The sequence below is a fragment of the Megalobrama amblycephala genome, linkage group LG9 (assembly GCF_018812025.1).
Source record: "Megalobrama amblycephala isolate DHTTF-2021 linkage group LG9, ASM1881202v1, whole genome shotgun sequence".
Classification (NCBI taxonomy): Eukaryota; Metazoa; Chordata; class Actinopteri; order Cypriniformes; family Xenocyprididae; genus Megalobrama; species Megalobrama amblycephala.
Genome location: NC_063052.1, coordinates 2,945,033 through 2,960,026, shown reverse-complemented (window position 1 = coordinate 2,960,026; position 14,994 = coordinate 2,945,033). Strand labels below are relative to the sequence as shown.

General features: G+C 37.3%; 1 protein-coding gene across 2 annotated transcripts; it reads left to right on the top strand.

Annotated features, from left to right (window-relative positions):
• The first annotated feature begins 5 nt into the window (after positions 1-5).
• gtf2h4 (general transcription factor IIH, polypeptide 4) lies at positions 6-14,941 on the top strand. Of its 2 annotated transcripts, XM_048201197.1 has the most exons (14): positions 6-158; positions 546-661; positions 2,130-2,234; positions 4,171-4,302; positions 4,388-4,573; positions 4,671-4,779; positions 8,489-8,557; positions 8,728-8,811; positions 10,914-11,082; positions 11,180-11,310; positions 11,397-11,444; positions 13,816-13,894; positions 14,357-14,418; positions 14,526-14,941. In XM_048201197.1, the coding sequence occupies exons 2-14, from the start codon at positions 546-548 to the stop codon at positions 14,634-14,636; spliced, it is 1,401 nt and encodes a 466-aa protein (XP_048057154.1). In that variant the 5' UTR covers positions 6-158; the 3' UTR covers positions 14,637-14,941. The 2 variants fall into 2 exon arrangements, with proteins under 2 accessions (XP_048057154.1, XP_048057155.1); XM_048201198.1 differs by lacking the exon at positions 2,130-2,234.
• The last annotated feature ends 53 nt before the right edge of the window (positions 14,942-14,994 follow it).

Sequence of the window (14,994 nt, the reverse complement as noted above, 5' to 3'; positions counted from 1 at the left end):
CTTCAACCAATCAGACTGCCAGTTTCGGCGATCACGTGATCATTCAACATGGCTTCGTACTATCCACATTGAATGCAAAGATGAATGCTTGTGAAGAAATAGAATGATTCACATCATTTAATGCAGTGTTTCGTACTCTCTGTCACCTGTGAAACAAGGCAAGTATACTGACTACATATTAAATATATGTTTAAAGCGAAAATATCTACGGTATATTTATATAAATTTTGCTTTTTGTACGTTTCCTCTATTCACTAACGGTATGCAACAAAAGTCTCAGAGATACATTGTTTATTTAAGGTTGTCTTCACGGTATTCGTTGATGTTGACTTCTGTCATGTATTTAGTTTTAGGCTTAAGTTTTATCCATTGAACGCCTCAGCCAGATTCCTATGTGCAAAAAAAAAAACCAATTTAACACTGAACATATGTCTTAAAATATATATATGAACAGTTTGACGCTGTATTTATCACTCATAAATATTTTTAATTACAGAAGGTTTAATGCAAGTCATCTCTTTATTCACCTGTCTGCCGGTTTACAGATGAAGCTTCGAGTCCAGCTGCAGTGTAAGAACTTGCACGAGTTTCTAAAGGAATTGAGCCCAGAGATCCTCGACAGGCTCTACAATCACCCTGCAACATGCCTGGCTGTATACAGGTCCATCTTGATTTTGTGTTTAAATACACATTACACACATATTTACATGTATGAATGTTAACTGATTAGATAATAAAATATAAAGTCAAGTGATATTTGTTTAAACTTGTTTTTACTTTTCAAGCCGCAACATTTCTTACAAAGAAGCTTTTGTGACAGTTTTGAATTATATCACAATAGTTCAAACATCTAGTATTTTTTTCAGGTGCCACTTTGTTGTTGTTTTTTTGTATCTAATCTAATAACATTTATATTATATAATAGGCCATGACCATTGTTTTGAACATTGGGGGAACTTTTTTTTTTTTTTTTGTGGATGGGGAGTTATTGGTCTTTTTCTTTCAAGGAATTAAATAATTAAAGGTGCTAAAGAGGATGTTTTGTTTTATACATTTTTGCAATATTACTTGAAACTGTCTTTACTAACGGATAAAAGACTATTTATTAGGTGCACTGAAAGTAGTAATATTAATATACATTATCTGTGCACAAGGTAGGGCCTTAAAAACATCAGCCAATCGTTTACGCGATCATCGCGTAAACGATTGGCCCTCTGGCTTGTCAATCACTGCCGTGACGTTCCTTGTGAGAGACGAGCGCGGCTGCGTGCTCCAGTAACTTTCCACACTCCACAGGCGCCGCATGCAATGATTTTGTCAGGAGACAGGAGTAACAACTGCAGATTATGAGTTACCTGTGGTGAGTCCGACATAATGAATCCAAAAAACACGACACAGCGAATGCCGGTGGTAAACACTCGTGTTCCAATACTCGTGCACGATTTTTGGGAGGCGTTCCTTTGAAGTTGTGAAGGAGGGGGGTTGTTCTTACGTATGCGCTCATTTGAAAAACTCAATAACAGTCTTTGGATTCTCAGTCGACGAAAAAATCCTCTCTATCACCTTTAAAGGATTAAAAGGGATTTAATGGAATAACAAAAAAATAAGTATGGTAAAAGTTCCAGGTCTTTGAAAGCAATCAATTTAAACTTTGCAAATATGCACACATTCACTCTTATTCTTATGTCTTAAAAAAAAAAAAGCAAAACGTTCAACTTTCTTGTCTCATCACATTCAGTTATGAATTACATTAATCATGTAAATAATGGTGTATTTCAAATTCAAAATGGTGAACTTTCATAAAAAAATTTGAGTAGTTTGCATCACTGGATATTACTCTCGGTCGCTGAACATTTCTATCACTCTTTTACTGCTAAAACTAAAGCGTTGCATTGGAATTCTCACTCGTTTTCTGTCAACAGTAAGACCCGCCTTCTTTAATTTGATCAGCAATCTCATACTGTCATTTTGACAGTAATGAGGCAGACCAGTCTAAATAACCATTTGGCCATTTCTAATTATTGGGGTGGACTTGTCCACCTCAATGTCTTTGGTGCTTACGGCCCTGATGTAATACTAAATCTCAATGTGTTATGCTGATTGGCTCATTCTCGTTCATTTGCATACAGGGAACTTCCAGCATTGGCAAAGAATTATGTGATGCGAATGCTGTTTTTAGACCACCCACTTCCACAGGCCGCAGTTGCGCTGTGGGTTAAAAAAGACAGTCAAAAGTAAGTACAATATTTAGTTCCATAATTCGAATACAAATCATCATATTAGAATGATTTCTGAAGGATCACGTGACACCGAAGATTAATTGCTGCAGAAAATTCAGCTTTGCCATCACAGGAATAAATTACATATTAAAATAGAAATCAGTTCTTTTAAATTGCAGTAATATTTTTGTTTTTACTGTATTTTTCATCAGATAAATGCAAGTTAGTCTTCTTTCAGATACATTAAGGCTGAATCCCAAATGGCACCCTAAACCCTCAGGGTCTTCCTCTGAGTCTGCACTTTCGTGACGTAATGCTGTTTTTACTGCTGGGTAAATTCCTCTGCGTAGCTCGCAGACTTGTGGGCTCAGCTGAAGTGCGCATCTAGGGCGCATATCGGCCACAAAGGGGGCACTCACGAGCACCCTTCTGAAACCTAAAATGATGAATGGGACAACCTACGGCAGGGCTATTCAATTACAAATTCAGTTGGGCCAGATTTTCAAACCAAGAAGGTTAGCTGGGCCAGTCATTTTAGTGGCGAAGCAGCTCGTAACGACAAATTTTAAAACCAACACAAACAAATTTATTGAAAAACATAAGGTTTATTCATTGTTTCTCTTTTAACTTTGGTCAGTTTGCACAGCAAAAGGTGCATAAAAAACAATAAAAGAGCTAAATTAATAGAATCTGAGATAGCCCCTATTTTTTTCCACTTACAAAAGAAAAAAAAAAAAAACTAAAGTAGGCTACATATCTGAGCTAACTGATCACAAAATGCATAAAACAAAATAGTGCACAGTAGTAGGCTATTAGAAATAACGTTGTTTCCTTTTGAAATTAAAATTAAACACATCGGTTTGGCGTTTGGATGTGGTGGTAAAATAAACAAGTATTTGTCAGTCCAGGCAGGGTTAAACTTACGGTTTTCATTGGCAATTTTACGTTTCAGTGTTGAGAAAGACTGATAGTAATCTAGGCTACTACCGGCACGCTCTGCATTGTTTGTGTGTTGCTAGGCTAAGTGGTATGAATTTACGTAGGAATGTGCGTTTTTGGCGGGACCATAGGCATAATAAATACTTTATGGTATATATATATAATAATTTATATATATTAATTAATAATTATATTAAATTATATTAAATAATTTATAAATAATATATATTAATTTATTATGTCCATGGGTGGGACCACGGGCTGGGCCACTCGGAGGTTGCTTCCGCTCCGCACGTGGCCCGCGGGCCGCCAATTGAATAGCCCTGACCTACGGTCTTGTGGACACGCCCACGTGGTAACCATTTTAAGTCCACAAGACCGAAAGTGCATAGAAGTGTGCCATTTGGGATTTTGCCCTTTCACAAAGTGTTGATTTTGTTTTTGGGGTCTACGTCTACTAGAATAGGTTTTTATGCTTGAATGTTATATTCTACATTATTTCAGTCTGTCAGTAATGCTCTGTTTAGTTTCTGTCCTATGAAGAACCCCTCCCGAAAAGCTCAGTGTTCTCTGATTGGTTGGCTAAACCAGTGTGTTGTGATTGGTCAACCATTTCGACCCCATTTCAAATGTCATGCCCTTTACCATAACTGTGAGCTTCAACACTACTAACGCAACTCAACCAGGCCTCTGCCTTTTTTTTGCATATGCCCTGAGTAGTAGTAATTATTTAAATGCTGGATATTGTAACGTGTACGTTCCTGGAAGAAAACTCAAGACTGCAATCGACACGTTTCAGGGAATTCAGAAACAGTGCTTACTGATATAGAGAATAACTCCCTTTAGAGTGACTTTGTGCTTTGTAACTTTTCAGTCCTTTTTCATGCTCAAACTAAAGAAAGTTGAAAATGTAAAAAAAAAGCATAATAGGTCCTCTTTAAAAAATATTACCGACCACAACGGCAGTGTCATATATTTCTTTCTTATATATTGGTGTCTTTGCTTTTCCAAGAGATCACGATCAGTGTGTGTCGGTGTTAACCGGGCTACGGCTCTGGCACAGTCAGCAGCTTCAGGGTGGACTCCAAGGCTTTGTGCTCAACCCTGTGTTTAAAGACAACCTGAGAATAGCACTGCTAGGCGGGTGAGGAACACAGTTTTAACTGGCAACCATCATAGTGTTGCAGCAGCAGGTTTACTGGATTCATGTTCTTTTTTATTCCTGTCAGTGGTAAACCATGGGCAGATGAGGGCAGCAACCTTGGTCCCGATCGCCATGCGAGGGATGTAGAGAGTCTCGACCGCTATGCCATGGAGCGTTGGGAGGTCATCCTTCACTTCATGGTGGGCTCTCCTAGTGCAGCTGTCAGTCAGGATCTGGCCCAACTCCTCACACAGGCTGGGCTCATGAAGAGGTAGAGCACACCATCACTCCACTGATGCACTAACCAAAGTAGGTCAAATATGAAGGGTAGACAAAAAAATGATCTTGATCTGTTTATTCTCTCTCAGCGAGGTTGGTGAGGCTCCTTGTATCACTTCAGCAGGGTTTCAGTTCCTGCTGCTGGACACAGCATCTCAGCTGTGGTACTTCACCCTGCAGTACCTAAAAACAGCACAGGTCAGTGCATGACATATAGAATCTGTACATTAAAGGGTTAGTTCACCCAAAAATGAATTTTCTGTCATTAATTACTCAACCTCATGTCGTTCCAACCCGTAAGACCTTCGTTCATCTTCAGAACACAAATTAAGATATTTTTAATTTTAAATATTTTTAAGCTTTTTATCCTCAATATAAAGAAACAAAATTACCACATCCAAGGTTTTTTTTTTTTTTTAATCACCCATAGAAAGCAACGTAATTACCACATTAAAGGTCCAGAAAGGTATTAAAGGTCCCGTTCTTCGTGATCCCATGTTTCAAACTTTAGTTAGTGTGTAATGTTGTTGTTAGACTATAAATAAAATCTGTAAAATTTTAAAGCTCAAAGTTCAATGCCAAGCGAGATATTTTATTTAACAAGTCGCCTACATCGAACGGCCAGTTTGGACTACATCCCTCTACTTCCTTCTTTAATGACGTCACTAAAACAGTTTTTTTACTAACCTCCGCCCACAGGAATACACAATAAAGGGGGCGTGGTCTTGTTGCGCTCCCACGGAGAAGAGCAAGAGTTGCGTTTGTAGAGTGTGTTTGTCGTCATGTCGTCGAAACGCTGTTATTTTCATCCCGCAGTCCAATCACCTTTGTTTGGCCTTCCCAGGGACGCTGTACTTAGAGATCAATGGTTACAATTTATGTTTAACTCGGTTCCCGAAAATTATAATCCACATGTAAAACTATGTGAAGCACATGTTTACAATAACACTGAGCGCATGCATCTCCACGTTATGGTAAGAGGCGTGACTTTTCCGAGCACGGTGCGCTAAGCTGCTGTCGAATCACAACACAGGAACCGCTGGCACAATCAGAACTCGTTACGTATTTCTGAAGGAGGGACTTCATAGAACAAGGAAGTCATCAGCCCGTTTTTATGACAGTGGAAACAGCGGTATACAGATAAGTAAATTATGTGAAAAATACTGTGTTTTTTTACACGCGAAACATGAACACATGTTATATTGCACACTATAAACACAATCAAAGCTTCAAAAAAACACGAAAAACGGGACCTTTAAAAGACATCGTTAAAATAGTCCATGTGACTACAGTGGTTCAACCTTAAGGTCCCGGTATACTTCAAATGAAGTTCTTTTTCGTTCTTCGTTTAGGAGTAAAACGAAGTTTGAAATGCGCGACCAGCGATATACTGTAAACGAACATCTGACGCCGCCCACACTGCTGAGAGCTACGTTTAGATGAATATGTAAATATGTGCCATGCACTTTCTTCTCAGTAACAAAATAAACACAACAAAAATTGGAAAACAGCAAGCATTTATTATAGAAAGCATAAGAAAAGGGTCTGATCATAACAGCATGATAATGTTAGCATGAGCTCTGCAAAGTAGCACTCCAGTCACTTCACGTCTTCATATAGCACTTTATTCAATAGATTGCTTAAAATCAAGCAGCTTTACAGTATCAAACATGAAAAACAGTGATAGTGCCTCATTTTTTTTTTTACAAGCATAACTTCATTTTGTACTATAAAGCGGCTATCCAGTGTGTTCATGTTTTCACCCGCGGAGATCTTACCTCGACGAACTCTACAGACAAAATGAGTCAAAGACGCGTCCCACGCGAGTGAAGGCGGAGCCTCAGCGCACACCTCCTATTACGTTATTGTCACTAACCAATGGTAGTACGAAGGTGTTTTGCAGCTGGAGCGAACTTTTCCTGAAAGTTCGCTTTGGCAAGCCGTTTCGAACCTCCAAAAAGAACACTAAACGAACTTCATTTTGGCCTGATTTTGTTCGAAATGATGTCACATCAGTTCGTTGTTCGATTTCGTTTGAAGTATACTGGGGCCTTTAATGTTATGAAGTGATGAGAATACTTTTTGTGCGCAAAAACAAAACAAAAATAACGACTTTATTCAACAATTTCTTCTCTTCCCTGTCAGACTCGTATGTAGTTAACGCAGTGAAAGCAGTTCAGAGCTTCCATGTTTACGTACAAACGCCAACCCGGTATTCACCGGCTCCTGCGTCAGCATCACACGCATGCGTTGTGCTGCTTACATGAACAGGCGTTGGCCAATACTGAGTCTGCGTTTTGACGTAGAACCTGGAAGCGCTGCAACGAAAATAGCATAGGAGAAAGACAGAGGAGAGATGAATTTGTTGAATAAAGTCATTATTTTTGTGCACAAAAAGAATTTGCGTCTCTTCAGAACATTTAAAGGTGCTAAAGAGGATGTTTTGTTTTATACATTTTTGCAATATTACTTGAAACTGTCTTACTAACTGATAAAAGACTATTTATTAGGTGCACTGAAAGGAACAATATTAATATACATCATCTATGCACGAGGTAGGGCCTTAAAAACATCAGCCAATCGTTTACGCGATCATCGCGTAAACGATTGGCCCTCTGGCTTGTCAATCACTGCCGTGACATTCCTTGTGAGAGACGTGCGCGGATTTGCCCTCTGGCTTGTCAATCACTGCCATAACGTTCCTTGTGAGAGACGAGCGCGGCTGCGCTCTCCAATAACTTTGCACACTCCACAGGCGCCGCATGCAATGTTTTTGTCCGGAGACAGGAGTAACAACTGCAGATTATGAGTTACCTGCGGTGAGTCCAAACATAATGAATCCACTAACACGATACAGCGAATGCCGGTGGTAAACACTCGTGTTCCAATACTCGTGCACAAGTTTTGGGAGGCGTTCCCTCGAAAGGAGGGGGGGGTTGTTCTTACGCATGCGCTCATTTCAAAAACTCAGTAACAGTCTTTGGTTTCTCAGTCGACGAAAAGATCCTCTTTATCACCTTTAAGGATGAAGCACGTTGTCACGTCGACTATTTTAACAATGTATTTAGTACTTTTCTGGACCTTGAATGTGGTAATTTTTGTTTCTTTATATTGAGGATAAAAAGCTTAAAAATATTTAAAATTAAAAATATCTTAATTTGTGTTCCAAAGATGAACGAAGGTCTTAAGGGTTTGCAACGACATGAGGGTGAGAAATTTAATTTTTGGGTGAACTAACCCTTTAAATATCCCCTACATTATGATACGTGTGTATCATAAGACAGTTTACATGCACAGATTAGTCGAACTGCAGATTCACATGTACCCAGTATGAAGAAAATTTCTGTGCATGCAAAAAAATTGCAATAACAGCGAGAAGCTTTTAAGTCCTGTCGGAGAAAGATAAACAACTTAGCATGGCACAACAGTGTGTTTGCCTTTCTAACATATTGAAAAACATGGCTTTCTTCTCGCTTGGCTAACTTTACTTAACAAAAGTTGAGAATTTGAAGCAGCATCCTGAAATTGTGTCTCTATCGTATGAAAACATATGGCCTCATGCCGATTCCTTCAATAACTAGACATCTGGATGAGAGTACTTTGCAAAGATTGCCGGGTGAGAGAGTTCCTGCACAACATTGTGTATGCACACATGGTATTTATGAAACTGATTATGAAAGTAGTCGGATACAAATGTTTGCATGGCACATTTATTTGGTGAATTATTCAAGACTTGCACTTCAGTACGTTTTTTCCCCCCAAGTTGTTTACATGATGGCTTTTCATTCCAGTTGAGTTATCATTCTGATTGTTCATGTGTTATTAGGCTGCATATAAATGTGGTTGCAGGGATGGAAAATATGGTTTTCCACCTCCTTATTAACAGTCTAATCTCTCTCTTTCATAGTCGAGAGGAATGGACCTGGTGGAGATTCTTTCCTTTTTGTTCCAGCTGAGTTTTTCCACTCTTGGTAGGGTGAGTGCTGCTTTTACAATGTCAAGAATAACATATGAGTCATAGATAAAAGCCATTACTTACAGTAATTCAATTAAAGAAGCCATTCTGCCATAGTCCCATCGAATAGGTTTGGTCTCTTGGTTATTAAAAGGTTTTGCTTTGTAGTTTGATTGTTGTTTTTTTTGCAGGACTATTCTGTGGAGGGCATGAGTGAGTCTCTGCTAACATTTTTGCAGCATCTACGAGAGTTTGGTCTGGTTTTCCAAAGAAAGGTTTGTCATCAAGTAAAAATACTGAATGACTCTACATATGTACTCCCTAGTCAAAATATGCACAGGATTTGGGATAGAATTTCTAGGAACTAGAAGCAGTCTAGGAACCAATCTCAAAGGATCCTCGCCAAAAAATAACTTTAAATTATTTATTATTTTTTATTATTTTATTATTATTACTTATTATTTATTATATTTTATTAATTAGGGGTCTGGAATTTTTTTTAAATAATACTTTTATGGTCACTACAGCTGCATTTATTTGATTAAAAATACATTAAAAACAGTAATATTGTGAAATATTATTACAATTTAAAATAAATGTTTATATTTTAAGATATTTTAAAGGATTAGTCCACTTTTAAATACACTTTTCCTGATAAATTTACTCACCCCCATGTCATCCAAAATGTTCATGTCTTTCTTTCGTCAGTCGAAAAGAAATTAAAGGTGCCCTAGATTCAAAAATTGAATTTACCTCGGCATAGTTAAATAACAAGAGTTCAGTACATGGAAAAGACATACAGTGAGTCTCAAACTCCATTGTTTCCTCCTCCTTATATAAATCTCATTTGTTTAAACGACCTCCGAAGAACAGGCGAATCTCAACATAACACCGACTGTTACGTAACAGTCGGGGTGTACCCCCAATATTTGCATAATGCCAGCCCATGTTCAAGGGATTACACAAGCCAGTATTAACGTCTGGAGCTGCACACAGCCGAATCATCAGACTAGGTAAGCAAGAACAACAGCGAAAAATGGCAGATGGAGCAATAATAACTGACATGATCCATGATAGCATGATATTTTTACTGATATTTGTAAATTGTCTTTCTAAATGTTTCGTTAGCATGTTGCTAATGTACTGTTAAATGAGGTTAAAGTTACCATTGTTTCTTACTGTTTTCACGGAGACAAGAGCCGTCGCTATTTTCATTTTTAAACACTTGCAGTCTGTATAATGCATAAACACAACTTCATTCTTTATAAATCTCTCCAACAGTGTAGCATTAGCCGTTAGCCACGGAGGACAGCCTCAAATTCACTCAGAATAAAACGTTAACATCCAAATAAATACTTTACTCACATAATTCGAAGCATGCATACAGCATGCATGACGAACATCTTGTAAAGATCCATTTGAGGGTTATATTAGCTGTGTGAACTTTGTAAATGCGCTGTAATATAGTGGACAGCTGGTGTGGCAGGGAGCACGCGGCGGCGCCGAGTGTAAATCAGTGCATTGTTAATGATGCCGCAAAATAGGCAGTTAAAAAAATTAATTTAAAAAAATCTATGGGGTATTTTGATCTGAAACTTCACAGACACATTCAGGGGACACCTTAGACTTATATTACATCTTGTGAAAAAGCATTCTTGGGCACCTTTTAAGGTTTTTGAGGAAAACATTCCAGGATTATTCTCCTTACAGTGGATTTCAATGGCTACCAACAGGTTGAAGGTCAAAATTACAGTTTCAGTGCAGCTTCAAGGGCTTTAAACGATACCAGATGAGTAATAAGGGTCTTATCTAGCGAATCGATCGGTCATTTTCGAAAAAAATACAACCATTTATGCTTTATAAACAAAATATGGCCTTGAACGTACTTTCCGCTTCTGCATTCTTCATAACGCTTACGCTGAATGTTCTATGCCTTCCCTATTCTACTTACGGAAAAAAAACGAAACTGGCCATATTTATAAATTCCGTAAGTAGAATAGGGAAGGCATAGAACATTCAGCGTAAGCGTTATGAAGAATGCAGAAGCGGAAAGTACGTTCAAGGCCATATTTTGTTTATAAAGCATAAACGGTTGTATTTTTTTCGAAAATGACCGATGCAGTTGTTCTGCATAAAATATATATAATATATATATATATATATATATATATATATATATATATATATATATATATAATTTGTTTTTTTTTCTACTAGGGACATGATCGATATCCTGTAATAATATGGGAATCTAACATTCAGTCTAAATATTTTCTTTATTAAGTTCTTTGAATGCTTTGTATTGAAAAGTTTAGTTTAAATATGTCTAAAACAAGCACTTGCACCAGTTTGCATCATTCCCTGCATCTTTTCACAGAGGAAGTCAAGGAGGTACTACCCTACGAGGTTGGCCATAACTCTATCTGCAGGAGTCACAGCAAGCCCTGTCTCTGGATCTGCTTGTTCTGCACTAGGAGCCACACCAGGAACGGGGGACACAGGCTTCATCGTTGTTGAAACAAATTATCGTGTATATGCCTACACAAGTATGTCAGACACACATTACACACACTGACATGTCTGAAACGCATTGCGCTTTACAAGATCAGTCAAAACGCTGCTTCTTCTATCTCTGTCTGACAGACTCTGAACTCCAGATTGCATTGGTAGCTCTATTTAGTGAGATGCTGTATCGGTTTCCTAACCTGGTTGTTGCTCAGGTAACCAGAGAGTCAGTGCAGCAAGCCATCAGTAACGGCATAACTGCACAGCAGGTGAGAGATGCATAAAGCCGCTGGAACCCAGAACTTATTGTTATGCTTATTGCCATTGCTTTTGACATTTATTTTATGATTTTCAGATCATTCACTTCTTAGAGACCCGAGCACACCCAGTAATGCTTAAACAGGTAATTCATTAATTTCATTTCATTTTTATCATTATGCTAATAAAAAGGGTTTAATTAAATTTTTTATAATTATTTGTATTATTAAAGTGATTGTTTACCCAAAAATAATTATTCTGTCATCATTTACTCACCTTCATGCCACCTGTATGACTTTCATTTATCTTTGAAATGCGCATGAAGATATTTTTGATGAAACCTGAGAGGTATCTGTTCGTCCACTGAAAGTCCAGGTAACCAAAATTTAAAAGGTTAAAAAAGGTTATAAAGGTGTCGGAAAACGAATCTATATGGATTGAATGACTTAATCCAAGTCGTGTAAAGAGATATGATTGCTTAATATGAACAGATTTAATTTACACTGAATTAATTTACAGTCTTAACATTGATTGACCCACATGCATACATAAACATGTGGTATGGAACATGGAAGCTTGTGTGTGCATCATACTGGTTTTCATACGTCGCGCATTAACATATGTGATGCTTTATATATTTTTTTATTATATATATTTTTTTCTTTTCTTTTTTTTAATAAATCATCTTGGTCTTGTCTTGGTCTACTCAGTCTAGACTAAGAGGCCTCAGGATTTTACTATAAGACCGGTCAAGGCCACAACTGTGGGGGATATCACTAAATTGCCGGTGCATTGTCCGATTTATTTGTTACCATCATTAATGCAATTGGATGTAAAACTTCCTGCTTCAAATGCAATCAATGATTAATTTCTAATTTGATTTCTTTTGTTACTGTTGTGCTGGGTCAGAAATTAATGGAGGTTTGTGTTAAAAACCACCAAAATTAATACATATACCAACAAAATTAAAGGAACACTCCACTTCTTTTGAAAATAGGCTCATTTTCCAACTCACCTGGAGTTAAACAGTTGAGTTTTACCGTTTTTGAATCCATTCAGCCGATCTCCAGGTCTGGCAGTACCACTTTTAGCATAGCTTAGCATAGTTCATTGAATCTGATTAGACCGTTAGCAGCTCACTCAAAAATGACCAAAGAGTTTCGATATTTTTCCTATTGAAAACTTGACTCTTCTGTAGTTACATAAGTAGTTACAGAAAATGAAAAGTTGCGATTCTCACAAATGTCTCCATGGTTGCAAGGCACGCTCCCTGTGCAAACAGGGGGTCACAGGCGGTGCGTAATATCATTGCGCCTGCTGCACCCATGGTACGGCAGCAAAGTTCCTTGATTATTACAACGAAATGAGAGTATAGTTCCTAGCCATATCGGCCTAGAAAATCGCAACTTTTTATTTTCCGTTGGTCTTAGTACACGATGTAACTACAGAAGAGTCAAGTTTTTAATTAGGAAAAATATCGAAACTCTTTGGTCATTTTTGAGCGAGATGCTAACGGTCTAATCAGATTGAATGAACTATGCTAAGCTATGCTAAAAGTGGAACCGCCAGACCCGGAGATCAGCTGAATGGATTCGAAACAGTAAAACTCAACTGTTTAACTCTAGGGGAGTTGGAAAATGAGCCTATTTTTTTTTAAAAAGTGGAGTGCTCCTTTAAAGATATGATTGCAAAATAGTACTTGTGTGAGATCTTGTTTTTATATCATGTGACATAATTAAGCTATGTCACAAGAGCAAGAGAGCTGTTTTCACAAACATGAGCACGATTGAAAATGTGATACTGATTTTATACAAATGTCGAATGAACAATTTTATTTTTAAAATATTAATCTTAACATTATTTATGCAGCTGTTATTGTACCAATTCAGATGCAACTTCTGAAGTACAAAGATTAATTTTGTTGTTAGTGATTTTATTTGAATGGTAATAGCTCTATATAGTTTCTCATTATTCTAATTGTATTTATTGATTTAAATATAAGACTTTTCTCAGGCAGTAGGTGTGAATCTTTTAAAGGAATTTGAGGAGTGCTGGTCTGGTCTTGTCTTGATCTCAACTCCTCAAAGTCTTGCCTTTGTCTTGGTCTTGACATGGTCCCGGTTTAGGTGGTCTTGACTACAATATTGTTTATAACCTGTTTGGATCTTTTAAGTTTTTTTACCTTTCAATGAGGGGGACAGAATTCTCTAAAGTTTCTTTAAAATATCTTCATTTGTGTTTCAAAGAGGGTTTGGAATGACTTGAGGGTGAGTAAATTAATTATTTAAAATGAAATGCTTAAGGATTGTTTTTGTGTGAAAAATCCTTTTCATTAATTTAAAATCTCATGAATTAAAAATGCATTAATCCCATTAGTTCCCCCTTGTAGTTTTAGATGTCCCTTAGGTGTCTCCCTTGTGCAATATGGCGATTCTTATCTTGAAAATTCTATACTGCTATGCAAATATTCACTGCTCGATGCATAAACACGTTTCCATGTGTCATTCTGTCTTTAGAGCCCCATCCTTCCCCCAACCATAAAAGATCAGATCAGACTGTGGGAGCTTGAAAAGGATCGCTTGCAGTTTACTGAGGGTGAGTGTGTCTGTGTATATGAGACCAGCTCTTTGTAGTTCCAAAACGAATTTACATTTCCTTTAACTCAATGTTTTATTTATCCATTTAATACCCATTAAATATTATACAATTATTTTATTACATTAGTAATTGAAATGATTTAAATAATACAGTGTTCCAGTTTCATTTAAATGGAACCTCTGGGAATGGCAGTCTTCATTTCAATAAAAAAATTACATTATCTTGATATTACATCATGGAGAATTTGTTTCCATTCCATTGGTGACCTGCAGGGTTCATTCTCTCAAGTGTAAATGTCAGACTGTATAAGAAATGTGTTAGTGAAATGTAATGCAAATAAAAAATTAGCATTGTAATAAGGTTTGGGTTAGGGGGTCGTAAACGCCATCTGAAAATATACAGATGTCTCAGTGAAGCATTTTGTGTCCTTCAACTTTACACGATGTTTTTTTCTTTCAGGAGTGTTATACAACCAATTTTTATCCCAGGCTGATTTTGAAGTGTTGCGTGACAGGGCTCAGGTAAAAAATAGCATTTTTCTTTTCATTCGCACTTGTACTTTTTAACTAGTAGCTGTTTCTCCTGCAGTAACACACAGAGTATTGACCGTAAAGCCTCTGTCCTGCAGGGTTTAGGTGTGCTGGTTTGGCAGAACCCCGCTCATAGGGTCATGGTGGTGACGCCACATGGACACAGCGAGGTTAAGAGATTCTGGAAGAGACAAAAGAGCCATACATAAAGGAAATGAGGAAGAGAGGCCTTAAATACCACAAGATACATCATTCAATGATACTGAGAATTACTGCTTATGGATGGACAAGAGGAACCATCTGTAATGAGGACTGTTTTTGTGTATATTTAAGGTCATCTGTTTAAAAAAAAACTGTTCTTTACATAGTTCAAAGCCTTTTGCTGTTTATGAAACGGTATGTGCATTATTCCCTTGTGTATTATTCCCTTATTGATTTAGGCTTTTGTTGTCTGTCTGTCATACATGTTTGTGTCTGAGGTAAACTGACTAAAATAAATATTGTTTACACTGAATGCTAATCTCTTTTGTTTGATAACATGGAAATTTAGTCCATGAAATTTACATT